General features: G+C 36.0%; 4 protein-coding genes across 4 annotated transcripts; all 4 read left to right on the forward strand.

Annotated features, from left to right (window-relative positions):
• Positions 1-1,495: 1,495 nt before the first annotated feature.
• LOC111792698 (uncharacterized) lies at positions 1,496-2,950 on the forward strand. Its single transcript, XM_023674255.2, has 2 exons — positions 1,496-1,598; positions 1,764-2,950. Exons 1-2 carry the CDS (start codon positions 1,497-1,499, stop codon positions 2,754-2,756), a joined length of 1,095 nt encoding a protein of 364 aa, XP_023530023.2. The 5' UTR covers position 1,496; the 3' UTR covers positions 2,757-2,950.
• A 4,629-nt stretch (positions 2,951-7,579) lies between these two features.
• On the forward strand, positions 7,580-8,491 carry LOC111792174 (uncharacterized). Its single transcript, XM_023673508.2, has 2 exons — positions 7,580-7,644; positions 7,759-8,491. Exons 1-2 carry the CDS (start codon positions 7,606-7,608, stop codon positions 8,224-8,226), a joined length of 507 nt encoding a protein of 168 aa, XP_023529276.1. The 5' UTR covers positions 7,580-7,605; the 3' UTR covers positions 8,227-8,491.
• Positions 8,492-10,432: 1,941 nt separating this feature from the next.
• Positions 10,433-13,091, forward strand: LOC147792984 (uncharacterized). The gene is made up of 3 exons (XM_087123164.1): positions 10,433-11,451; positions 12,111-12,187; positions 12,283-13,091. Exons 1-3 carry the CDS (start codon positions 10,433-10,435, stop codon positions 13,089-13,091), a joined length of 1,905 nt encoding a protein of 634 aa, XP_086979290.1.
• A 2,017-nt stretch (positions 13,092-15,108) lies between these two features.
• LOC111792306 (SWI/SNF complex subunit SWI3D) lies at positions 15,109-26,292 on the forward strand. The gene is made up of 7 exons (XM_023673683.2): positions 15,109-15,721; positions 16,925-17,442; positions 17,615-18,253; positions 19,095-19,258; positions 19,333-20,054; positions 25,484-25,671; positions 25,745-26,292. Exons 1-7 carry the CDS (start codon positions 15,253-15,255, stop codon positions 26,009-26,011), a joined length of 2,967 nt encoding a protein of 988 aa, XP_023529451.2. The 5' UTR covers positions 15,109-15,252; the 3' UTR covers positions 26,012-26,292.
• Positions 26,293-26,418: the final 126 nt, after the last annotated feature.

The following is a 26,418-nucleotide window of genomic DNA, read 5'->3' on the forward strand; positions in this document are numbered from 1 at the left end:
ACTTGAACAGTTTGAAGTCAGTTACAGAATGCATTTTATGACAACTTCGACTCGCCGTTGATCCGGTTTGGATATGATATGCTCAAACTCTTTCCTATCATTTTTTACTCTTCATGAGGCATATATGACTATTTTTAGTTAATTTGCAAATTAAATGAGCCAACTTCCCGAGTAAATTCTAAATTACGAGGGTGAGACTTAATTTCAAGTAGCATTTTTAAGCTAGGGAGTGCAATGGCTTTGGTTAGGCCAACGAGATAAGTGACTTTATTATTGGTTTGGTTGGATGAATTATACGAAGTATGAATGGGCGTGCTTTGTGACTCCACACGCCATACTTTGTGACTATTTGACGTGTATTATATTGTATTATGCAATGACATAAGTTATATTATGTTATACCATGGGACGTTTGTGTTTACGTTATGTATTTTGTTATGGTTTTAATGTTATACGATGCATGATACCGCTACATGTTATGTTATGCACACTATGTTAGCATATTCCCTTTAGGTTTATGAAATAATGTTAAGCCACATATATTATTCACAGAAGTTATATTATGAAACAATAGAGGTACGACTTGCATTATATGTATATGTCATGATTGAAGGCCATGAGGACTTAATGCATTTTGTATGTTACGTGCATTGGGATACTTGTTCGTTATGATTAGTATAGACGTGTCCATTACACTGTTACGTACACCATGATATCATGCGCGCTCCTTTCCCTCTATGACATTTTAATACCATGAGTGTATGCTAGTTGAAGACCAGGTCTAGGGGTTGCATATACGAGTCTGCCTTAGGGTCTATGTATATGTGCGGGGGCCATGTATAGAGAAGTATTGCACATCCAAACCGGCCTGGATTGGAAAGTGAGACCAAGGCCACGATGATGATGAAATGATAGGTCCCCATATGATTGCATGTGTTTGCATTTCTTGACCCCAATAGTGGGGGCTACTTAATGAGTATTTTTTTAATACTTAATCCACGTGCTACGTTTTTTTAGAGGTAAAGGTTAGGCACCCATGTACAAATGAGGACATCGCTGAGAAGGTCATGGAAGTTAAGTAGCTCTTAGGTCAGATCAAGATGTTACCTATTTTTCCGCTATGTTTTTTTTATAACAGAACTCTATGGCATCCATTATGAAATGTTTTCGCAAACTTTTTCACATATTAGGAACGTCATACATGTAGTGACGTCTTTGTTTTATTAGGAAAAATAGGATTGTTAGAGTCTTGATCGTAGGATAGCATTGAGAAATAGGAATCCGTGTTACCAAAGGATTTCCTACGATTATTTCACGTATGGAATGAATCAATCATCCACTTTGGTATCTTATTGAACAAAAATTGTGACATCATTTCTCGAACCAACCCGCATTATATTTTAAAATTCCAAATGGAAAAGAAAAGTGATTTGTTTTTATTCCAAAAGAAAGAAAAATCATTTGATTACTTTTTGAAAATGTATCTATAAATAAACATGGGTTTTGATGCAATATGCAAGAAAAGCAAAGAGCTTAGAGTTGTGAAAGATATGAAGATGGGTGCAATCTTTGGAATTACTCTCATTTTGCTTCTTATGGTATGAATTTTTGCATCATTTTTTTTTTATTCGAGTCTTTTAAGAGTTCGTTCTTTAACTTACGAGAATTTTTCTAAAGTTTTGAAAATAAACTATGGAACCCGAATCTAATAAAGTGTAATAATCTTTTCCTTTTTGTTTTTTTCTTGTTATGATGGTCATTAGTTTGTCAACAACATAGAGTCGAGACATGAACCAGGAGAACGCTTGAGTAATGTGGAAGGGAAAGAAGATAGCGTTGAAGGCAAGCAACCTGAAAATGAAAAACGGTTTGTCAAGGATATAGAACCAAGACCCAGTGCTACCTTTTATCCAAAAGAGGCTGAAAAGAAATCATTTTTTAAAGACATTGAGCCACGACCAAGTGCCACATTTTACCCAAATGAAAATGTCAATGTCATACTTTTTGACAAAGATATCGAGCCACGACCAAGTGCCACGTTTTACCCAAATGACAATATCAAAACCATGCTTTTTGACAAAGATATTGGGCCACGACCAAGTGCCACATTTTACCCAAATGACAATGTCAAAACCATGCTTTTTGACAAAGATGTTGAGCCACGACCAAGTGCCACATTTTACCCAAATGACAATCTTAAAACCTTAGTTTTTGACAAAGATATCGAGCCACGACCAAGTGCCACATTTTACCCAAATGACAATGTTAAAACCTTAGTTTTTGACAAAGATATCGAGCCACGACCAAGTGCCACATTTTACCCAAATGACAATGTTAAAACCTTAGTTTTTGACAAAGATATCGAGCCACGACCAAGTGCCACATTTTACCCAAATGACAATCTTAAAACCTTAGTTTTTGACAAAGATATCGAGCCACGACCAAGTGCCACTTTTTACCCCAAAGACAATGTCAAGACTATACTTTTTGACAAAGATATTGAGCTACGACCAAGTGCCTCCTTTTACCCAAATGACAATGTCAAGACTATACTTTATGAGAAAGATATTGAACCACGACCAGGTATCTCATTTTACCCAAATGATGAAAAAGTCAAGCTTTTTGTTAAAGATATTGAACCACGACCAAGCATCTCATCTTACCCAAGTACCACAACGTATCCTCACGATCACAACCCAAAAGTTTCCTCTACTGATTGTCACGACGAAGCTGACATACAGCTCCCACGAGCTTAACGTCATGTCAATAACAACCATGGGAGAAGGAAGTTTATGATGACAATAAAAATGATGGAGCTTTGAAGAAACCTTAAGCTATGATCCAACTACTTGTGGTTTGTAATTTACTTTTTGTGTTGAATGTAGTGTGATTTGTGAAATAAATAAAAAATTTGTGTTCAAGAATGATGGAATGAACGGTTTCAACTCGATATTTTACTTTTGATATGAACTAAGACATCCCAATCTAATGTCCCATTTAATTAAAAACTTCAAAATACTTCGGATGAGACTTCATTTATTATTACATGGTTATAAATTTATAATAGATGATAATTTAGAGTTAGTGTGTTTCATTCATATATTTTAAGACTTTTTATTTACTTTAAAGTTACATTTATACCGTGCTAATTATAATCATAAAATATACAGAGTGGTTAATTATGGTCATGAAGTACGAAAGTTACAAACTCTTGGAATGTCTCATATAAGGTCAAGAGTTTTATTTGGAGGCTATACAAAGTCATGTATGTTATTTTTGTAAAATAGACTTGAAAAATGTAGTAAAATGAGCGTTTGTGCTTTTCTTTAGCCAATAGCTAATTTTCTTTGCAATTCGATGTAGTTTAGGTTGCATGTAGAAACATTCAAACTTGACATGATCAATTTTGTTTGTGGAGTGATTCGAACCTTAAACAAGTGTTCTTATTTGTCTTGAGATATTCGGTTAACAAGGTAATCTGAATCTTAGTTTCTATACAGAGGAACTTAGAAAATTTCCTTTGCAGTTCGATGTAGTTTAGGTTGCAGGTAGAAACATTCAATTGACATGATCAATTTTGTTTGTGGAGTGGTTCGAACATGAAACAAGTGTTCTTCTTTATCTTGAGATATTCGGTTAACAAGGTAATCTGAATCTTACTTTTTGTACAGAGGAACTTAGAAAATGCGTATAATTATAATCCAAAATAAGAAAAATAATTTTGTCGACCTGACCTCTTAATAGGTCCTCCCGTTCCCTATCTTTTTTGGGTGGCAATAAAAGAGTCCATTAGGTCACTCTAGTTTAACCATACAAATTATATTGTTTTAAATTAAAATATAGCCCACATATGTAAAGTAAGATAGGTGGGATGAAAGTACCACATCGACTAATTTAGGGAATGATCATGGGTTTATAATAAAAAAATACTATCTACATTGATACGAGGAATTTTGGGGAAGCACAAAACAAAACTATAAGAGCTTGGGAGAGCCTCAAAGTGGACAATATCCATACTATTTAGGGGAAGTCGGAAAGGGAGAGCCTCAAAGTGGACAATATCATACTATTTAGGGGAAGTCGGGAAGGGAAAGCACAAAACAAAACTGAGAGCTTATGCTAAAAGTGGACAATATCATACTATTTAGGGGAAGTCCGAAAGGGAGAGCCTCAAAGTGGACAATATCATACTATTTAGGGGAAGTCGGGAAGGGAAAGCCCAAAGAGGACACTATTTGCTAGCGGTGGGCATCTACTATGGAGAGGGTCAAGCCCTACTCAAGCCCTACTTCGACCAATACATCAAGATATTATCTGGTTTAAAACCATGAGCCACCATGAGCCTGACGGCGATACGTAACGGACCAAAATGAACAATATCGGCTAGTGATGGACTTGAGCGGTTATATTATCATCTTTTTTATTTTATATTAAAAAAAATGGAATGAATTAATTAATTAGCAAGATCTCCCAAAATATCACCTTTTTATTATTCAAATATTAGGAATCTTATCATTCCTCTTTTAGGTACCAAATAAACTTCCTTCAATTATTGGGGTCTGCGCTTCTTACCAAATTTTGAAAACAAAATGTTATTGGATTTTATAAATTATTGGTTTTTTGTCCTATTTATTTGAATTTAAGTCATCAAACACTTGTATATCAAAATTTTATGTTTATAAACTTGAATCAAAATTTGGATTCGATAGGAATCGAGCTAGAATCGAAGATATGGATTGTGAATTTTAGAACACCATTTTTGTATAGCATTAAGAGACATGTCCTTACATGATAAGAATCGAGACATGTCCTTACTTTGAAATTGGCTCTAGCACACCCTAAGAGGGTGCCGGGAAGAAAAATCAGATCTTACTTCAGTTAAGACTCAAATCGAGGATATGGTGTGTTTATACCATGTGTCTGTGTGTGAGCAAGTCAAATGATTCGAATTTTATGCTAACCTTAATGTGACTCGAACTAAGAACAGTCATTGGGATTTTTGGAGAAAAGCATCGGTGCGTACATGAACATTAATTACCTAAAAAAGAAATGTAGAAAGGAGTGAGTATAAAAATAAACTCAATGAGCAACCTACTTATAAGCTCTCATGACATCAACGAACAATTTAGAATTTTGAGACATACAAAGAAGCTTAGATTGCTATAAAGGATAGGAGCGAGCTTTCTAAAGTTTAGAGAGAATTCCGTGGAAACGTACTAAAAATTAGATGCGATAGGAGCCTACAAGTAATTGTTTACGGAAAAAAATTTATACTCACATCTTTCCTCTTTTCTTTTTCGGATACCATTGAGGTGAGGAGATGCTCGAGAGCTGCACTGTTAGCTAAAGGTGTTGACCCGATGCATTTTCATGTTTTAATTGTTTGTTCTATTTTACTTTTATTTAAATAGTTTTCACTTTGCTCAATTTCTCGAAAGCTTGAAGATCGAGATGTGACATACTATGAATTGGATGGGATGAGAACCGGCAAGTAGCTTACTTATTGAATATTTTTTATACTCGCCATTTTCTCCTTTTTCTTCAAGTACCAATCGAGGTAGCGAGTGTTCGAGAGCTATGCTATCATAGAGGGGTGTCGACCTGGGCTGTAAATTTAATTTATAATTTGTGCCTTGTCATTTGTATTCATTTGTATCCCGCTCTCATTCCCCGTTTGTAAATAACTTGAAGAGCACTTGTCTTGTATAATTTCCGTTTTGGGTTTTGGATTTCCACTATGGTGTTGTATGCCTTTCAATTGCTCAAAATTTTTCCATACTTCTACCTTCGTTTTCAAAAATTGGGTCGCGACGCAAATTCATTGCGCTCACGGTAAAATTGTAAGTTGTTTTTCAATTAAATAAAATGTTATATTGTTTGATTTTGAGAAGAAAATTGATATAAAGTTCGACTCTTTTCCCGCATGGTTTTTGTTCTTTGTTTTAAATGATGTAAGCATGTATATGCTAACGAGTCTAAATCATTTTAGGGTTTTAGAAAATCGAGTCGTTACAAGAGTATTTTATAAATAAAAAAATTAAAATTAAAGGGTATTTTTGAAACGAGACCCATTATTTAGAGGTATTTTATATAATTTAGCCCGCCAAATTTTGGTGAAGAAATAATTTGTTCTTTTATTTTATTTAATAGGGATTTCCTAATAGGGCGTCCCCAAGATATGTTTTCCGATACCGCTATACAGTTACAACCCGTCTTTGCTCAATGGATACAAAACACTCATGTTTTAGCACCTAGTATAACGGCCCCCGGTGCAACAACAAGCACCAGTTTGACTCGAGGGATGGTGATTTAGTGACAGTGGGCGACAAAGTTACTTTGTTACCTATTCCGTTAGGAACCCTTAATTTTTTGGTACATCATATTCTCGATTCATAAGGCTATAAATTATGATAAAGTAGATTGAGAGAATCAATGTTTGTTGGAGTTTATAGAAACCCTTTTCAACTTGGGAGCAGTTGATCATATCTTATCTTTATTTTATGATTAAAAAAATTCATGTTTTTCATTGCTTCAATTATTTGGAAATGAATTCATATGCTCTCCACGAGTTTATTGGATTATTTAGCAGACAATATCCACACAAAAATATTGCCTTTTTATTATTCAAATATTACGAGTCGGGTCATTCTTCTTTTAAGATGTCTAAGACGTGTTGTATGTGGCCTCATGTCGGATGTCTCGATCATACTTGTTTTGGACATGTTTATGGCTGCATGTTCATTCTAAACTCTTTTTACTTCATGATAGGTTTTTATTATTATTATTGCGTCAATACCGAGTGTATGACCTGTCACCAAAATCATGTCTATACCGGCAAGAGCTATTATTTTGATTTTTGAAAAATATCACATTTCTCTCCATTTTTATAACAAAAATTAAATATAATAAATAATAATAATAACAATTTTGAAAAAAAATTAAAGATTTATTTTTTCTTTTTTACTAAATTAATAAAAAAATATATTTAAATTTTGTATCTTGTTTCGTAAATATTTTAAACTTTCAAAATTTTCAATAATACTATGTCGTGTTGTTGAAATAAAATTTTAAAAAAATAATAACGGTTGGATGATGATAGTGTCGTAGTAGCTAATTTAGAGAATGATGTTTATAAGTGAGCAATACTAACTCCAAAAAGCAAAGCCATTAGAGCTTATGCTGAAAGTGGACAATATTATACCATTGTAGAGAGTCGTGTTCGTCTAACCTGATATCAGAGTCATCCCCTAAACTTAGTCGTGTCATGCCAATAGATTGGTAAATCCTCAAATGTCAAACAAAGGACTCCAAAAGAAAAGGAGGCTTGCCTCCTCCGAGGCATAGTAAAAAAATGACCAAGACTCCACAAGAAAAAGGAGTCGAGTCTCGATTAAGGGGGAGGCCTTTTGGAGCCCAAAGCAAAGCGATGAAAGTAATACTCAAAGTGGATAATGTCATACCACTCCAGAGGGTCGTGTTCAAAATTATAGAAATTAAAATAATTCCAAAAAGAAAATAAAAGTGAGATTGCTTTTTGAAAATTTATCTATAAATAAATATGGGTTTTGAGGCAATATGTAAGAAAAAGGAAAGAGCTGAAAAGATATGAAGATGAGTCCAATCACTCTCATTTTGCTTCTCTTGGTATCAAATTCCTTTTATTTTCTTTGCAACTTTTTCGAGAAATTTCTTACTATAATTTATTAAACGGTATTGATCTCTTTCTTTTCGTTCTTTCTTATTATGGTAATTGTTTAGCTGGTCGACAATATAGAATCAAGGCATGAACCGGGAGAACGTTGGAGTAATGTGATTGAAGATGAGGCATTACCAGAAGCAACGAAAGTGAAAGAAGATAGCATTGAAGATAAACCGCTCCTAAATGAAAATTTTTTTGTCAAGGATATAGAACCAAGGCCAAGTGTTTCATTTTATCCAAACGATGCTGAAAAGAAATCATTTTCTAAAGACATTGAGCCACGACCAGGTGCAACGTTTTACCCGAATGAGAATGTCAAAGTCATACTTTTTGATAAAGATATTGAGCCACGACCTGGTTTAACGTTTTATCCAAATGAGCATGTCAAAGCCATACTTTTTGACGAAGATATTCAACCACGACCAAGTGTATCGTTCTACCCAGATAATGGGAAAGCTAAGCTTTTCGCTAAAGATATTGAACCACGACCAAACGTCTCGTCTTACCCAAGTGAAAACAGAAGATGACATACACGATGAAGATGACATACAGATCACACGAGCCTAGTGTTATGTCAATATCGACCGTGGGTGTGGAAAGATTATGATGCAAGAAAACAATGGAGCCTTTAAGAAACCTTAAGCTATGATCCAACTACTTGTGGTTTGTAATTTACGTTTGTGTTGAATGTGGTGTGATTTGTAAAATAAATAAATAACTTATGTTTAAGAATGATCTATTTCGATTTAAGATATAGTAAGACTGAGTGTAAAATTACTCATAAACTCTCGTCAAGCCTTCTTCTATTAAGTGTTTTCTAAGGCTACGTGTTCTATCAGCGTTCGAGAGTTAGCCAATGTCATGACTCTTGAGTTCATGTACTCAACTCACTTCTATGTCAGGAGTGTAAGTCACCCATCAGATTTTCTTCGGGGTTTTAGGTGCCTTTAATCTCTCATTTCCTTCTCTCTAAGGTCCATCTAATCATTACGCTTCGTGCATATAAGTCGAGGTGCCCTCATCTATCGTGGGTTCACAGGTGAGTTTAATATGTATGGACAAGTCGTCGCTCTCTATAGATAACCTCAGTCTCTCTAAAACCCTATATGTGTCTACTATTGAGTGCTAGCTGAAAACTCTTCTCGTGGTACTAACAATCTCCCTATTTCTACCCTTTTTGGGCTCTTAATAGTGCAAGATGTTGGTTTTTTTGGCCATTAATCTCATTTTAATTAATTTTAATCAATTTATTAATGTTTTTGATGATATCGAACCTTAATTATTAACAATTTTCAGTATTTTGAACTGTCAACAATATAAGGTTGGGAATGACAATTTCAACGACTTTTCAATCACTCAAATCAGAGCTAAAACAAAGAAATTACAGTCGAGACAACATACCCGACGTGATGACGTGACAGCTAAATCAAAATGTTGGACAACTAATTTTAGAAGAGTAACCAAGAGTAGAGTTTTTCTTATTATTATATTTCTAAATAAAATTGTTTATACAAAATATAAATTTGAATCTAACCGTTGCACACATCGATTTTTATTGTTACTATATTACATTATTATATTATTATATTTTTAAAAAAAATCTACTCTCCAATTTTCTAAAGCTTCCATCGCTGTCTGAGCTTCAATCTTATTTTTATTCATCTTATTCTTGAGAGAGATTTTATTTTGTATTATGAAGAAATAGTTGTGAGTGCTCCAAATTCCGAGCTACTCTTTTATAGGGTTGTGGTGTGTTCCTACCAGATTCAAATACTTATATCAGTTTGATCCTACCCCATTGAAAGGATTGAGTTTGCTATTGAACTCGTAAAAAGAGCGGTGTAGTGGTTAGGCTCTGATCCGTGGAAAGAGTCTAGAAAGTTATTTTTTCAAATTTCCAAAAGGCGCTTGGGTAGTGGAGTAGGTCAAGTTTGACCGAACTAATGTAAAACTATAATGTTTTCTAACTATTTTCTATTTAATTTCAGTTGTGATTTATGGTATGATTTTTGACTTGAACTATTTTGTTCGAGTAATTATCATCTTCTACTTATTTGTAAAATGTTTCATAATCACGCTTAAATATTTTTATCCTTGAAACCTTATTCATCCCTCTCTAGGGTTGTCATACCGATCAAACACAAGATAGGTTCTATTAGGGTCTTAGAGTTAGCCAATTTAGTAACGTGCTTGGCAGCTTGACACATTGGTTACACTTGCATTATTGAAATGCAACGTATGATTTTCTATGCCTTTACGATCATTCACCTCTATATCGAACTCTTGTAGCAAATACTTAATCATCTAATTAGTCGAGATTTGGCATCCTTGATAATCAAATACTTAAGCATCGTGTGATTAGTAAATACTTTGACTTTAGTGTCAATTAATTATAAAAATGGACTTGCATTCCTTCTCCAATAACTCAAAACACTGAACAAATGGCAAGTTAGGAAGCTTTGCTACACCATGTGTTCCTAAATTCGATGGAGACTACGAGCATTGAAATTTGGTCATGGAAAATCTCTTGCGTTCCAAGGAATATTTGAGTGCTATTCAATCTGGTTTCGAGGAACCAAAAGGAAACGAAGCACTAAGCGCAGCCCAGCAAAAGGCAATCGATGAAACAAGGCTTAAAGATCTCAAAATAAAGGATTATCTCTTTCAATCCATTGATAAGAGTATTCTGAAAACCATCATTCAAAAGGATAATACCAAGCAATTGTGGAATTCATGAAACTCAAGTATCAAGGAAATGCTAGAGTGAAGCGAGCCCAACTACAACAACTTCGCAAAACATTCGAAACTTTAGAGATGAAAGCAGGAGAAGGTGTTTCTGAGTATTTTAAAAGAGTTATGTCTACTGCTAACGACATGAGGAATTGCGGAGAGGATATGCCGGATGTCAAAATTGTTGAGAAAATACTTCGAAGTCTCACCGATAAATTCAACTTCGTAGTATGTTCAATTGAAGAATCCAAGGACATTGACCAATTGACAGTCGATGAATTACAGACATCTTTGCTTGTACATGAACAAAAGGTGATTGATAAGAGGAGTGAAGAGCAAGTTCTGGAGGTGGAGAATGTACCAAGGTATGGACAAGGAAAAGGCAGAGGGACATTTCAGAGAGGAAGAGGTTACTCTAGAGGACGGGGAAGAGGTAGATCTTTTGTGAACCGGTCGGTCATCAATTGCTTTCGATGTGGAAAGCAAAGACATTACCAATTTAAATGTCCGGACTTAGAAAAAGAAGCTGTCAATTATACTGAATTTTACGAGGAGGAAGAACTGCTATTGATGGCATACACAAAGAAAAGTAAAGTTGAAAGAGAAGGCATTTGGTTTCTTGATTCCGGGCGCTCAAATCATATGACAGGGGACAAAACATGGTTCGTTGAGCTTGACGAAATGAAACACACTGTCAGGTTGGGAAATAGCTCAAAATTGGCAGTTGAAGGAAGAGGTAGTGTCAGATTCAAAGTTGAAGGTATCACACAAACCGTGACAAATGTCTACTATGTCCTCAATCTCACCAACAATTTGCTAAGCATAGGGCAACTACAGGAGAAGCACTTGGTGATCTTAATTAAAGAAGAAACCTGCAGAATCTATCATCAACAAAGGGGCCTGATAATGAACACACAAATGACGGCGAATCACATGTTCTCAGTTCGTGCAAAGATGAAGCCATTGGTTGACAAATGTTTGAAAATGGAAGATGAAGACTTGGAGGCTCTGAGGCACCAGAGGTATGGGCATTTGAATAGTCTATTCAAATCATGTAACAAAAACAAATGGTGGAAGAATTACCCAAATTAAAGGATGCTGTCAAAATTTGCAAAATTGAGAGAATCAAACAAACCGGAATTGATTCATGAAGATCTTTGTGGACCCATCACTCCAACCTCTCACAGTGGTCAAAGGTACTTGCTGGTACTTGTAGATGATTTTTCTCGCAAGACATGGATTTATTTTCTTGCAGATAAATTAGAAGCTTTTGAAACATTCAAAAACTTCAAAAATCTTGTTGAAAATGAAGCAAAAACAGCCATACATGGACTCAAAACTGACTGGAGAGGAGAATTTATGTCAAATGAATTCAACAAGTTCTGCAAAGATAACGAGATCAAGCGACAACTAACAGCTGCTTACACCCCCCCAGCAAAATAGAGTTACAGAAAGAAGGAATCGGACCATCATGAACATGGTACGGTGTCTTTTATCTGAGAAAGAGATGTCAAAGAAGTTGTGGCTGGATGCAGCTAGATAGACAGTTCATGTTTTGAATTGCAATTACACAAAGCCAATCAAGGACATGGTTCCTGAGGAGAAGTGGTCGGGCATAAAACCAAATGTGGAATACTTCAGAGTATTTGGTTCAATTGCACATGTCCATATTCCCGAACAGAAGAGAACCAAACTTGATGATCAATGTCTCAAATGCGTCTTACTTGGAGTTAGTGATGAATCTAAGGCCTATCGCCGGTATGATCCAGCAACAAAGAAGATAATTGTGAGCAGGGATGTCATATTTGAAGAATGTGCAAAATGGGATTGAAATTCAAGTACAAAAAATGCAGAGCAGGATGTGTTGGCTTGGGGAGATGATGATAATATTACTTCAGAAGAATCGGAAGGAGGAGAGACTGATGGAGAAGGAGATTCAAATAAAGAAGCAAACAACAGGTTAGAAGAAATCCAAGAAATGGATGAATCTTCCCTAGAGTTGCCACAACAAACAAGACAAAGGAGAGAGCCAGTTTGGATGCGCGATTATGAAACAGGTCAACACCTATTTAAAGAAGAAGAAGAAGTCGAGGAAGGGTTTGCTTTTCACATCTCCAATGATGATCCTATGAACTTTGAAGAAGCAGTAAAGGAAAAGAAGTGGCAAGAGGCTATGAAGCTTGAAACTCAAGCTATTGAAAGAAATCCGACATGGGAGATTGTGACATTGCCACATCAAGCAAAGAAAATCAGTGTCAAGTGGATCTTTAAGACGAAACTGAATGAAGAAGGCAAAGTAGACAAATGTAAAGCAAGACTCATCGTTAAGGGATACTCACAAAAGGCTGGAGTAGATTACAATGAAGTTTATGCACCAGTAGCTCGATGGGATATAATCAAAATTCTGGTGGCAGTAGCAGCTCAACATGGATGGTGCATCTATCAACTTGACGTCAAAAGTGCTTTTCTATACGGTGAATTAAATGAGGAGGTATATGTTGATCCACCTAAAGGTTTTGTCAAAAAGGGAGAAGAGAACAAGGTTTATCGATTGAGGAAAGCTCTCTACGGCTTGAAACAAGCACCAAGGGCCTGGTTCAGCAAAATCGAGAGCTATTTTAAGAATGAAGGATTTGAGAAAAGTAATTATGATCACACCTAGTTCTCGAAGAAAATTGGAAGAAAATTATTGTTGGTTTTCCTATACGTTGATGATTTGATTTACAAGGAGATGATGAGAATATGTGCAAATGTTTCAAGTTATCAATGCAACAGGAGTTTGAGATGACAGACTTAGGGAAAATGAAGTTCTGAGTTGAAGTTTATAGTCCCTGGCACCTTCTTGTCAAAGTCAGGCAGCAAAAGTGTCGATGCAACATTGTACAAAAAACTAGTAGGATGCTTAATGTACCTTACGGTAACTCGTCCCGACTTAATGTTTATGGTTTGCTTGATTTCTCGTTATATGGCTGATCCCAAAGAAGAACATATGATGATTGCTAAAAGGCTACTGGGATATTTAAAAGACACATTAGATGTTGGAGTTTATTACAAATGGAGTAATGATGTATATCTTTTGGGATACACACAGTGATTATGCATGAGATATTGACGACAGAAAGAGCACTTTAGGCTATGTTTTCTTTCTAAATGGAGCAGTACTATGTTGGAGTTCAAGGAAGCAAGGAATTGTCACATTATCATCTACAGAAGCTGAATATGTAGCTGCCACTGCAAGAGCATGTCATGGTGTTTGGCTTAAGGGAATTCTAAAGGAGCTAGGTGTTCTAAGCAGCAAGTGCATCGATATCATGTGTGACAGTAGTTCAGCAATCAAATTGTCTAAGAACCTAATTATGCATCGAAGCACAAAACATATTGATGTCAGGTATCATTACTTGCGTAATTTGTCAACTAATGGGACTATGAGGTTAGTATTTTGCAGAACTAAAGATCAAGTGGCAGACATAATGACTAAACCAATTAACTGGAGTTTCTGACTTGGTCTGCAACGTTATAGCTAATTAATAGGCAGTAGTTTTCCATTTGTTGGAGCTTCCTACTGTTTTTAAATAGCTAATTTGCAGAAGTTGATTTGTTTTTTTTTTTTGTGTTTGTTTGTTATTCTGTTGTGTAAGGCTCTATAAAAGTCGTAGTTATCCTTCAATAAACATAATTAGTTCATTAGTTCCTTAGGTACAATTCAAGAGTTTGCGCCTATAAAAGAATTTTTAGACGGTTAGGATCGCACAACAACTCACACGAAAATGCTAGCTTCAAGTATGTAGAGTAACATGGTCTTCAGCTTTCCACTCCTTGAAGGTGACAAACACATCTTGACTTTGTGTTTCAGAAAATAAACCCATAACTTTCCTACTGAAATCATGAAGATGATACAGAGCTTAGATCCACCAAGTGATAGAACTGGAGATGATCCCCAAACGTTTGTATGGATCATTTCCAACCGTATTTTCTTTGGTTCTCTAATAATCTTTATGAAGCGAACTCGTTTCTGGTTGCTCATAATGCAGCTCTCATAAAAATCCATATCAACAGATTTCAGACTTTCTAAAACTTCTTTCGTAACCAACATCTTCATTCACCGTTCATATGTCCAAATCTATTGTGTCATAGACTTGAGCTGGAAGAACTCTTAGCAATAGCAACCATGTTTATACACCTTACAGTGGTGTATAAGGTTTCAGATTTTGTGTCACGTTCTATATTGTCCAATTGACAAATGGAGATCATATTCTTCTTTTAGCTGGGGACATATCTAACATAAGTGTTAGATAATACATCTAACACTTACGCCTCACTAAGTTATTCAAGACTGATTTTTCTTTTCTTTTTAATATGAATATATCATTTTAGTCTCGATCATTTAAATATTTTAATTTTTTTTCTAAGAAGCATGTGAGCAACATCATCTTGGAGAACTAGGTGCTACAAGGAAATGCTCAAGAATGGCACTGTGACCTACATGGGTCTCGACCTCATGTATTTATAGATGTGTATAATGAGGATTACATTGTAACAAACTATGAAATCATAGATTTGGTAACAAGAAATCATAGATTTGGTAACGGGATTCTCTCTAATTCATGTTAACATAATCATAGATTTGGTAAAAAAAAAAAAAAAATTCATAGAACAAAAGTAAAATGAAGCAAAAAGTTGGAATTCTCAAGTTAAATGCATCATGGGAGCATGAAATCTGGGTCATCCAATAACAGTATAATCAGCAACAATGGAGTTTTCAAAAGCAAACACTGCCATCATCATCTACCACTGAATCCAGGAACCTCCAAGTAAGTACTGAAATGGAGGAGAAGCGCCGAGACGCCGGAAACTTACCGGCGAACACCACGGATTCGCCTTCATCGGAGCCGCCTTCGTCTCGCCGTCGAGCTGGAGCTCAGAAGCGAAAGGTCAGCGCTCTCGGTGGCTCTAACTCCTCATCCGCTCCCTCGAAACGCGTTACTCGGGACAAATTTGCTCTTTCGCATCCTCCAAATCACAACGGTCCTTTCACTAGAGCTCGACTTGGCCCTAACAATGGCGCTGGAACAGCATCGGGTAATGCGGCTGGAGGTCTCTCCGCCGCGGGATCAGTTAAGGTGGAGGGATCTTTTCTTCATTCCGAAGCTCAGCGTGGAGACACACTGGTTGCCGCGGCGGAGGAATTGAACAAGGCGAGTAGATTGGCGAATTTGGAAGCGTCTTTCGTAGCTGATTTCGAATCTATTAAATCTCGGGGTACGAATGCTCACGTCGTCCCGAATCATTGCGGTGAGTTTGGTTTACACATGCAAAATCCTGGTTTATGCCAATTATTTTAGAGGCTTATTGAGATGACTTTCCTGTTGAGAAAATGGAGTAATAGGAGGAAATTTTGAGGGGCTTGATGAAGGAGAGCTCCCCAATTTTCTTTCTTGTGATTAGGAATGCAGTATCTCAGTAATGCATATCTAACTCTACATTAGGCTTCGTGTATCTGTTTCAATCAAGTTCAGTGCACATTTGTATACTTTAAATTGTTCTAAACATTTTATTACCAAATCGAGGGTAGTTTAAAGAAAGCTACGTATAAGAAAGTGGTGGAAGAAATAATAGTGTTACATCTTGAGCTCCTTCTGCCTTTCTGAAACTGTGATTGAATGCAAGAACATGAGAAAAATTAAAGCTCTCTGAAAGTTCTTATTATCCGAATCAATTGTGAGGAAGGATGGCTTAAACAACTGGAAATTAGGCCCCTTTCTTAACTTTCTAGCTCATTTGTGTTGGCTTTGTTCCAGTTCTCATTTCGTAGAAAAAAAGTCTGTCAAAAAGAGGAGAAAAATTCAGCTTATTAAATTTTTTAATCTGTGATTTTATTTTGAAACTCAAAGGCGTATTGGGTTTAGGCCTCCCATGCATTTGTGCATGAACCTCTAGATGTAAGGTTTCAACCTTGTAAATTTATTGGTCGCGAATTAGTCATTTTTGCATCGGTGGTAGCGTAAAAATAGAGCTGCACTGCAGTACAACTCTTCTTTAATGGTCCATTAGTTTTCATTAATTTATTTGTGCGGAGGACGAGAGTTCGAAAGTTTCAGATTGAGCATATAATTACCCTGGAGATAATCTTATGATATGTGAAATTATTTGAATGATGCCTGTTATCTTGGATTGGACAAGTACATAGACAGATCTTCTTCATGGGCATGGAGAGGGATTCTCAACCAGTATTTTCTGTTTCCTTTTTTTTTTTTCTTTTGCCCTTCTATTTCTTGCTCATGGTTTATTTCTTAAAGATTCTTAATTATCTAAAATATGTATTGAGATTGATTTGACTCAGAATAACCAGCCATGCAATAAGCTTAATTCTTCTTCTTGACAAAAAATTCCTTTCTATCTTTCTAGTCCTTAGAACAAGCTTAATCCAAGGCTTTCTTTCATTAGTAAAGAGATATCCACTAGTTCATTGATTATTGATTTGGTCTTTGTTTTCAGGTTGGTTTTCATGGACAAAAGTCCACCCGATTGAGGAACGCTCGATGCCTTCTTTTTTCGGTGGAAAGTCTGGCACTCGAAATCCTGATATTTATATTGAGATACGTAATTGGATTATGAAAAAATTCCATGCAAATCCTAGTACGCAGATTGAATCAAAAGATGTATCAGAGATGGAAATCGGAGAACTAGATGCTAGACAGGAGGTGATGGAGTTTCTAGACCATTGGGGTTTGATTAATTTTCACCCTTTCCTATCCGCAGATTCAACTTCAACAAGTGATGTTGATGATGAAAATCAAAAGGACTCTTCGGTTGAGAAGTTGTTTCACTTTGAAACATTAGAATCCTCTCCATCTGTTGTTCCAAAGACTAATGTTACCACCGCTCCACCAAGATTGCTTCGAGAATCTGCAATTTCTGAAGAGATGGTGAGGCCTGAGGGTCCATCTGTTGAGTACCACTGTAACTCGTGCTCTGGTGATTGCTCTCGGAAACGGTACCACTGCCAGAAGCAGGTTGGTTTTCAATTCAAAACTCCTTCCTTAAACAGTTTATTGTTGGAATATCAAATTCGTATTTCAGGAATCACATGGATGCATAATCATGACATCTAATTTCATGAGTTGTCTCACGAGTCAAATGTTATGTATCATTTACATATCAACTAATAGTATTCATCTTTGACAGGCAGATTTTGATTTATGTTCGGAGTGCTTTAACAATGGGAAATTTGATTCTGATATGTCTTCATCAGATTTTATTCTCATGGAGTCTGCTGAGGTTCCTGGTGCTAGTGGAGGTAAGTGGACAGATCAGGAAACTCTCCTCCTCCTTGAGGCTTTAGAGCTTTATAAGGAAAACTGGAATGAGATTGCGGAACATGTGGCCACCAAAACAAAAGCCCAATGTATATTGCACTTCATTCAAATGCCAATTGAAGATAGCTTTCTTGAATCTGAGAACAACGATGAAGTCAGTGCTAAAGAAACTGTTGTTCCGCCGTCAATTGAAAATGATTCGTCAGTTCCCATGGATATCACTGAATCGATGGATAATAAAACTACTGGAAAAGAGGCCTCGAATGTAGAAAATGCCACCAAGGAAGATACAGTTGAGGTAAAAGTTGGGCAGGATAATTCAAAATCAAAGGATGTTGAAGTAAAAGCTGCTTTAGACAACTCGAAATCAGAAGATGGTGGTCAGAAGGCTTCTGAAGACATTGCCTTGAATGCTTTGAGGGAGGCATTTGAAGCCATTGGTTATGTATTAACATCTGATCAGCACCCACTTTCATTTTCTGATGTAGGGAACCCTGTCATGGCACTGGTAAGTTGAAATTTAGAGTTATAAGTACTAATGAAATAGGTAGTCTTCCTCATTTTATTTGATCGATCTTGATAATTTTTAATTCATTGGTATATCTCAAATCAATTATAGTATATTTGTTCATTTGTCGGATCAATATATGGTGTTTCCATTGTTTCTCTGAACCAGTTTAGGATTAAGTCTCATTAAAAAGCATCTAAAAGTATAACCACTTTTTATAATTGTGCAGTGAACCAAAAACTTAAGTCATCACTTAAGTAGGTTCCTTGTGTCTGTTGAACTTGGTTTCTGGCATTCTTTCAATTTTCTAAGTCCCAAAAATGGAAGATGATTGTTTACGTGATGAATCTTTTGGATGACATGGCAGGCATTTTAATTCTTGTTAGCCTATAAGATGCACCAGGTCTGCACTGCAAAGGAGCAGTTTGACGTTCACTTTGTATGAACTTACTACTTTGCTTGGAGGTGCACGACAACTTTGTTGATTCTAGATTCTTGCTATCTTTTTCCTTTTCTTCTTTTATATTCAATTCAAATAATTTTCTATCCTAGCTAGAAAATGTCGGTTTATCTTGAACCTGCTTTACCCTTCTAGAAGTTTTCTGTGAGATATGTGTTTACATAACCAAGTTTTGGCAGTTATCTTTATTACAAGTTCTCATTCATTGACTTCTGTTGTTGCCCAGAATTACCTTCAGTTAGGTACTATCATGGTTATCATATTTATAGATGGAGCAGAAATGCTTAAGTCTATACTCTTCGTTCTTATCTGGAATTAGCAGTCCCTATAATCATAAATTTTATTCCTGGTTGTTTGAATTATTAAATACTTCCTTTTCAGGCTGCATTCCTTGCACGCTTAGTTGGACCTGATGTTGCCAGTGCATCAGCTCATTTTTCTTTGAAAAGCATGTCTCAGAAATCTCCCAGTTTAGATCTGGCTACAAGACACTGCTTTATTTTAGAAGATCCACTAGATGACAAGGCACAAGCTAATCCAGAGAGGTACTTGACGTTGAGACTTGACATGTTTGTTTCAGTTTAGTTCTATTCTTTGATCACAACTGATACTTTTGCAGGGTTGTCAATGTGGAAGCTCAGCAAAATGTCAATGAACAGTGTGAAAAACAGAGGAAAGACACTTCTACTTCAGTTTTAGATGATAGAGCCTTATCAACTACTAACAGTAGTTACAAAAATGGAGAATCTGTGACAGAGGAAACTACAATGGAGAATAGAAATTCTGCAGATGCTACTAAAGAACACGATCCAATGGTTAATCATGGTTCAGATGGAACAAATAAATTGAAAGAACTGACAGAACCAGAAGTGCCCAAGGATGATAGAACAGGCGTTGTTAAGGAAACTGAAAATATGGAATCAAAATTGACAACAAATACAGTTGAAAAATTGGGAGAAGAAACTTCTGTTGAAAAGCCATCACAATCTACGTTGTTATCAAAGGATATACATATGTCAGATCTACAGTATGCTGAAAAAACTGAGATTCAGAAACCTGTTCCATCTCCTTCTGTCAATACTTCAAAAATAGATGATGTGCCAAATCCTTTACCTTCCGTGAATGAACTTCAGCCATTGGTTGCTGCCAATTCAGTGAAAGTAGCCTCAAGTGATGCAGCTATGGTGTCTGATCCTCGAGATAAGAATGAACCTGCACAAACTGAAACATCTAAATCTGTGGTTGACCAGGGAGCAAGCAAGGTCTCTGATTCTTTGCCCACAGAAGAGAATGCAACTCCACAGCCAGTTAAACCAAATCCAGTTATTGATAAAGGAACAGGTGCGTGTTTCTTTTGTAGTTTTCCTCTTGTTTTAATTTTGTAGTCTATGGACCTCCCACCAGGCAGGTTACATTTTTGAGTTTTTTAAGAAACTGTTCAAGGCTTTCCAAAGCTTGCACGTTCCAAGGGGATGGGGAAATACAAGTTATTTCCTTTATCATGCACTGTGATGTATGTTGATGAGAAAAAGGATCATCAAGAACCGCAAAAGGAGTTTAGGACTTCTGTTAAGTTTGCTAGGAACTCTGAACTTGGGATGTCCAATGTCTTAACGCCAATTTATTTGGTCGAATCTTAGAGAAAATCTTGCTCATTAAAGGTAGGATAAATTTCTATCTACCTGCCAATAGGAAGATTATTTCCTTGAAATTAGACAAGAGGCTTGGATGGAAGAGTTGGCAAGAGTTCAAAATGGGCTTTGACTATAAACTCTTACCCTTTTATACTACTCACAAGATGAGTTGGCAAGAGTTCTCTGGTTTGCTTGGACATTCCTTAATGAAAAAACCTGAAGTGGTCTTGAACTCTGGAACTGAATAAACAAGTCTATGGGCAACACAGAAGAGAAAAGTTTGTTGGAAAAAAAAAATTATAAGTGAAGGTCCGAGGTGTTGAGAGAAGAGGGGCTTGGATTGAAAGAATAGTTTGAGAGGTTGCATACCAGAGAAGAATTGCCCAGATAAAAGGTTAAACCTTAATGGTTCCACAAAAAATCTCCTGTACAAGGTAATGAGGAAAGGTTTTTACCCGAGGAAAATCGAAGTTTTTATTTTTATGGGAGCTAAGACATGGAGGTATTAACCCAACTGCTAGACTTAAAAAAGGTTGCCATAAATATCTTGCAATATCACCTAATTGTGTTATGTGCATGAAGGCTACAGAATGGCACTGCCTTTTATTTGCCTATTGCACCTTTGCAAGAAATTTCTGGGAGTTTGTGCTTGCTGCTTTTGATTGGTTCATGGTGACGGGAAACATCCAAGATCTCTTAGCCATCTTTCTCTTGGAACACCCTTTTTGAATCATTAGAGAATAAGCTGTTGTTTTTCGATAATCGGCGAAGGAAATCCTTTCTTTTTGGTGAGAGGAAATCGTCGACAGGAGGTTGTTGAAAGAAAAATAAAATGCGTAAAATAACAAAGAGAGAGAATGGCTGAAATTTTGACTGCGCTTAAAATCAGGTTATTCAATCTTCCAGATTTCCTATTTAAATATAACCTATCCTAAAAATGGCTGGAGAGTGGCCAACTAAATTTGTGTCACTCTCTACGAAATTGCCGTCTAAAACTTTGGTGATCCATTGGATGTTTATCAAATGGTCAAACGGAGGTATTTTGAAATCGTGTGAATCTAAATAAGGAAAAACTCAAAAACTCAGGTTTTATCTAACATAAGCTTGGTTAGCTATCAAATAGTTTCTTTTGGAATCATTGGGAAAAAAGGAATAGCTGAATTTTTATTCTCATTGTAGTTTTAGTCGCTAATTGGAGGGTTTTTTTGCAACTACCTTAGTCGCTATAGTGGCTGGGTTAATCCTTTCTTCTGTACACTTCATTCATCAATAAAATCATATATTTCCTCCAAGGAACACGGTTTAAAATCATATAGGAAATTAACTCTTATCTTTCCATAATAGTTCAGTGGAAGGAAGTGTGAGAAATGGATATAAATTGATCAGAAACGATGGAATTTGTGTTGAATCTCTATTAGAAATTATACAGAAGTAGTTAACCACTATCATCAACTTTTCTCGTCTAGTTCTTCCATCATCTCCTTTGAATTGGAGGGATTAGATTGGCTCCATGTTCTTTAACGTGCCACTTAATTCAGGAAGTCAGACAATTTGTTACTTTTGTGGTGACACATGGCCCTTGATCCTGGTGTTTTTTTAATGATTTTTTTTTTTTTTCCTTTCAAAAGGTGTTAGATTCTCGCCGAAGTTGACTTATTAGATGTTCTAATGAGTTTCATAGAAATGGCTTTGTAGATTTACCTTCCAATTCTACAAATATTTCTTTTTATTTTACAAAATTCTTGTACTATGATATTATAAGAGTTCAGGCACATTAGTACAAACGCCAATCTTTATAAGTGCAACATTAAGGTACTTATACATTGGAAAAAAGTGTTTAGTACTACTATTTCAAGAAATCTATCCACTTTTATGCATGAGAGACAAATCCTTGATCTAGTGTTTAAAACGATTGGCAGTATTTTTCTTCTTGGCGGAAAGTGTAATTTTCTTGGGTGAATCATACTGTTTTCGACAAAACCAATCATAGTGAAGATTCACTTTATTTCTTATCCTTCAAAGTACCCTATACCAATTTAGAGAAATTGTAACAAACTTTGTATGTGGGGCCGGGGGGAGGAGAGGTAGGTTTAGGGGTTGGGCGTTCAGAGCTGAAGAACATTGCTCTCATTGCTAAGTGGTTATGGCATTCTTCCTTAAAGCTTGATGTGATGTCTTCTAGCTTAAAGATTCTCATGACTCTTTGGCATCTCTTGAACCTTTGAATGATGAAGGCTTCAGTATCTTTTCTTTCGATCGAGCATTTTCTTTAGTAGAAGTACCTGCCAAGGCCTTTTTCTAATTAAAGATAATTTATTACTTGTCATCTTGAGTCCAGTTTTCATCATATTTAAGTTGATCGTCATGCTTGATGTAAGACTCCCCATCTTGGCGATGAAGGTGCCTAGTGTTAGGAATCATAAATCTCCACAATGGTATGATATTATCCACTGTGAACATAAACTCTCGTGACTTTATTTTTAGTTTCCTTCCCAAAAAGGCCTCATACCTATGGAGATGTATTACTTACCTATAAACTTATGATCATCCTCTAAATTAGCCAATCTGGAACTCCCTCTCAACAATCCTCCCCTCGAACAAAGTACACCATAGAGCCTCCCTTGAGTTCTATGTAGCCTTCGAACAACCTCCCCTTAATCGAGGCTCAACTCCTTTCTCTGGAGTCTTCGAACACAGTACACCCTTTGTTCGACACATAAATCACTTTTGACTACACTTGCGAGGCTAACAATTTCTTTGTTTGACACTTGAAGATTCTATTGACATGGCTAAATTAAGGGAATGACTTTGATACCATGTTAGGAATCACAGATCTCCACAATGGTATGATATTGTCCACTTTGAGCATAAGCTCTCATGGTTTTACTTTTAGTTTCCCTTAAAGGCCTCATACTGATGGAGATGTATTCCTTATTTATAAACCTATGATTATCCTCTAAATTAGCCAATGTGGGACTCCCTCCCAACAATCCTCAACACTTAGGTGCCCCTATGTTTGATTCATGAAGTCCTCCACGATATCTTTAAGTGTTTGAAGTTTATCTTCATGTAACCTTGTAGTCTCAGCTAAAGGAGTAGGATCCTCCTTTAGATGAGTGACTCAGTCTCTTAAGGTCTCTTGACATTGCAATGATCTTCACAAAAATGTGATTAAGCAGTCCATGTCTCAGTGGTGGTTGAGAAATATGGCAGGAAAGTGGGAATTTCCTTCTTTTTTTTTCCCCCTCAGAACAGAAATTAGTAAAAAGTAACAATATTTGCTACATCTCCAAATTGAAACAATAGAAAGAAAAAAAATGTAGAAGCCACCCTGAATTCAAGTCTCACAAACCACCTGAATTCAAAACAATGCCCTCCTCAAACCCCCCAGTTAAGTTTGGAAGGCTGTTATGTGGCTGCTATTGAAGGAAAGAAATGGTATGATCATCTTATATAAGTACAATTCCTTTGATTATTTTTGGGACCTTATAAAGTTCATGATCTCCAATTTGGAGTAGCCAGCACAAGTTTTTTTACTCCACCCCAAGTTGTTAGGTTTTTTGTGGATGAGTTAAAATGGCAGCCTATGCGTAGTAGAAATAGGGGATCATTTGGAAAGGCTCTTTACTGTTGTTTTGTTTATACTTGATGACCTTGTCTGAAGAGTGTTGGGAGAGTATTAAATTGGATGTGTTAAAGGTTAGGAGACTTGTTTGAAAGAGTTGTAGAGAATGATTTGAAGGTGATGAGTCCTGTAACATATGCTTTAAGATCACAGAATTACCTTTGGTTCTTTGTGAACAAGATGGTATAATTTCTTGTGGTTTTCTCATCCTTTGTTTCTTTCTAGTATAACATATTATCATGAAAACTGTGTTTGATCGGCTGTGCGCACCATTTGTGTGTGTCTATATATATATATATATATATATATACACGCCAAAGGGCAGGGGAAAGGGAGATTCTCCCCCGAAAAGAATTAGTTGTTACTATGACACGACCAAGAAGCTAGAAAATGAACGTGGTACAAAAAGTATTGGGGTTAGTGATATCTTCTAAGAGGTCGTTTGGTTTACTATGACACGACCAAGAAGCTCGAAAATGAACGTGGTACAAAGAGTATTGGGGTTTAGTGATATCTTCTAAGAGGTCGTTTGGTTTAAGACTTCATAGATGCTTGGAATTAGCGGGTATCTGTCATTGGTATGCTTGGAAATAAGATTGCTAGGTATAAAAGATTATTGTGTTTAGTTGTGCATGATAACGTTATTTGTTATTTGGAATTTACAAGTACATATTATGTTTATGTTTATTTATGGAACTAATGGAGATAACCTTATATATAATTTAATTGATTAATTAATAAAACAATAAAAAAAAACTCAAAATATCACTAAAAACTAATATTTTTTAAAATCCAAAATTAATTTATTAAAAAATAAATCCTTTTAATTGGATAATTGAATATGGTTTTAGCAGATAAGTTCATTAATTGATATATTTTTATCGACAAAATTAATTGAATAAATTATTTTAATTTTAATTGATTAATTATGATATATTCATAATGAATGAACTGATCAAAATTAGTCAAAGAATTAGTTAATTGATTATAAATAATCGATTAATTAGTTATAATTTTAAAATAATTAAGTAAATTAATTTTGGTAAACCAAAATCAATTAATTAATTAATTATATTCAAAATAAAATTACAAATGAAAAATAAAAAGCAAATTAAGAAAGGGAGTAAAAAAGAAAACTCAGGGTCAGTCTAGTAATTAGTGGGCAGCTGTTCGGTCGCCTATGATACTAGGACCAATAGGTCAAAAATGGGTTTGTGCCGCAGGTGTTGAACGATCTACTCTACACAAGTGTGGGCTTATAGGGTTAGGGTTCATAAACCCTTTCTTTCATTCATCAATAGGATCCTGGTCGGTCACTTTTCCGGGCCGGGATCGATACTTTTGCAAGGATATTGAATAACACGAGCAGACCATGAATCTTCTTTCATTTGCCACTTTCATTTTTTAGGATCGGCTAGAAGTTCTCTGAGGTTTCAAAATGTGTAGTTCTTTTAGATTTATATACTGACTGCCTGTGTTATTTATCGTACCTGTTTATTTGTTCATAACAGATGATAATCAAAGCAAGAACAATGAAGAAGAAAATTCCAAATGTACAAGTAAGAATGAGGAAAAAATCGATAAGCTGAAGCGTGCTGCAGTTACGACGCTTGCAGCAGCAGCTGTGAAGGCAAAAGTTCTGGCTAATCAGGAAGAGGATCAAATTCGTCAACTTGCCATGATATTAATCGAGAAACAGGTATCTCGATCAAAGTTGGTTTCGATCGATTTTGATTACATATTAATGAAATTATTACCCCTTCTTTGGGCAGCTGCATAAGTTGGAAAGCAAGTTAGCATACTTCAACGATATGGACAATGTGTCCATGAGAATCAGGGAGCAACTGGACAGGTCAAAGCAAAGGCTTTTCCAGGAACGTGCGCAGATAATTGCTGCTCGACTCGGCGTACCTGCTTCAGCATCACGAGGTGTGGCACCACCAGGAAACAGAATGGCTATGAACTTCCCAAACTCAGTTCCAAGGCCTCCAATGGGCATGGCGTCCCAAAGGCCACCGACTTCTGGACCACGGGTATAGCTAGCTGCTACTAATCCTAACCCGAAATATGCAACCAACCAACACCAGTACCACAATTTCTGTAAGTTCATTTCACCTGCAAATCATCAGGACACACTTTCTTCTGTTGGTTCCAAGTAAATCAAATATTAGCTTACTGATAGAGATTGCAACCATTGTAATACAGCAGAATTCACTTCAGTTTACTGTATAACCCATTTGATGTTTGTGTTGTATTAGTAGATTTTGGAATTTGGGAGGAAAAAGAGTATAATTTAGCTTGCCAGATCTGTTCGCCACAAGCCTATCGCTATGCCCGCTAACTAGCTCGTTATCAATTTTAGATTATTGACAGTTCAAGCTGCCATAAGAATATGCTCGTGTTCAAGTGAAAAATTCAAATATCTGAACTTTTAGATAAGTTCGTA

The sequence above is a fragment of the Cucurbita pepo genome, chromosome 4 (genome assembly GCF_057944985.1).
Source record: "Cucurbita pepo subsp. pepo isolate OVF chromosome 4, ASM5794498v1, whole genome shotgun sequence".
NCBI classification, from domain to species: domain Eukaryota; kingdom Viridiplantae; phylum Streptophyta; class Magnoliopsida; order Cucurbitales; family Cucurbitaceae; genus Cucurbita; species Cucurbita pepo.

Bases quoted from the DNA above. Each gene is read 5' to 3' on its own strand.
- LOC111792698 (XM_023674255.2), top strand. From the start codon at position 1,497: ATGGGTTTTGATGCAATATGCAAGAAAAGCAAAGAGCTTAGAGTTGTG. The intron at 1,599-1,763 runs GTATGAATTTTT...GATGGTCATTAG, and splicing joins CTCTCATTTTGCTTCTTATG to TTTGTCAACAACATAGAGTC.
- LOC111792174 (XM_023673508.2), top strand. From the start codon at position 7,606: ATGAAGATGAGTCCAATCACTCTCATTTTGCTTCTCTTG. The intron at 7,645-7,758 runs GTATCAAATTCC...GTAATTGTTTAG, and splicing joins CTCTCATTTTGCTTCTCTTG to CTGGTCGACAATATAGAATC.
- LOC147792984 (XM_087123164.1), top strand. From the start codon at position 10,433: ATGAAACTCAAGTATCAAGGAAATGCTAGAGTGAAGCGAGCCCAACTA. The intron at 11,452-12,110 runs GTATGGGCATTT...ATTCCCGAACAG, and splicing joins GAGGCTCTGAGGCACCAGAG to AAGAGAACCAAACTTGATGA. The intron at 12,188-12,282 runs GTATGATCCAGC...CAAAAAATGCAG, and splicing joins GAATCTAAGGCCTATCGCCG to AGCAGGATGTGTTGGCTTGG.
- LOC111792306 (XM_023673683.2), top strand. From the start codon at position 15,253: ATGGAGGAGAAGCGCCGAGACGCCGGAAACTTACCGGCGAACACCACG. The intron at 18,254-19,094 runs GTAAGTTGAAAT...CTTCCTTTTCAG, and splicing joins GGAACCCTGTCATGGCACTG to GCTGCATTCCTTGCACGCTT. The intron at 25,672-25,744 runs GTATCTCGATCA...TTCTTTGGGCAG, and splicing joins TGATATTAATCGAGAAACAG to CTGCATAAGTTGGAAAGCAA.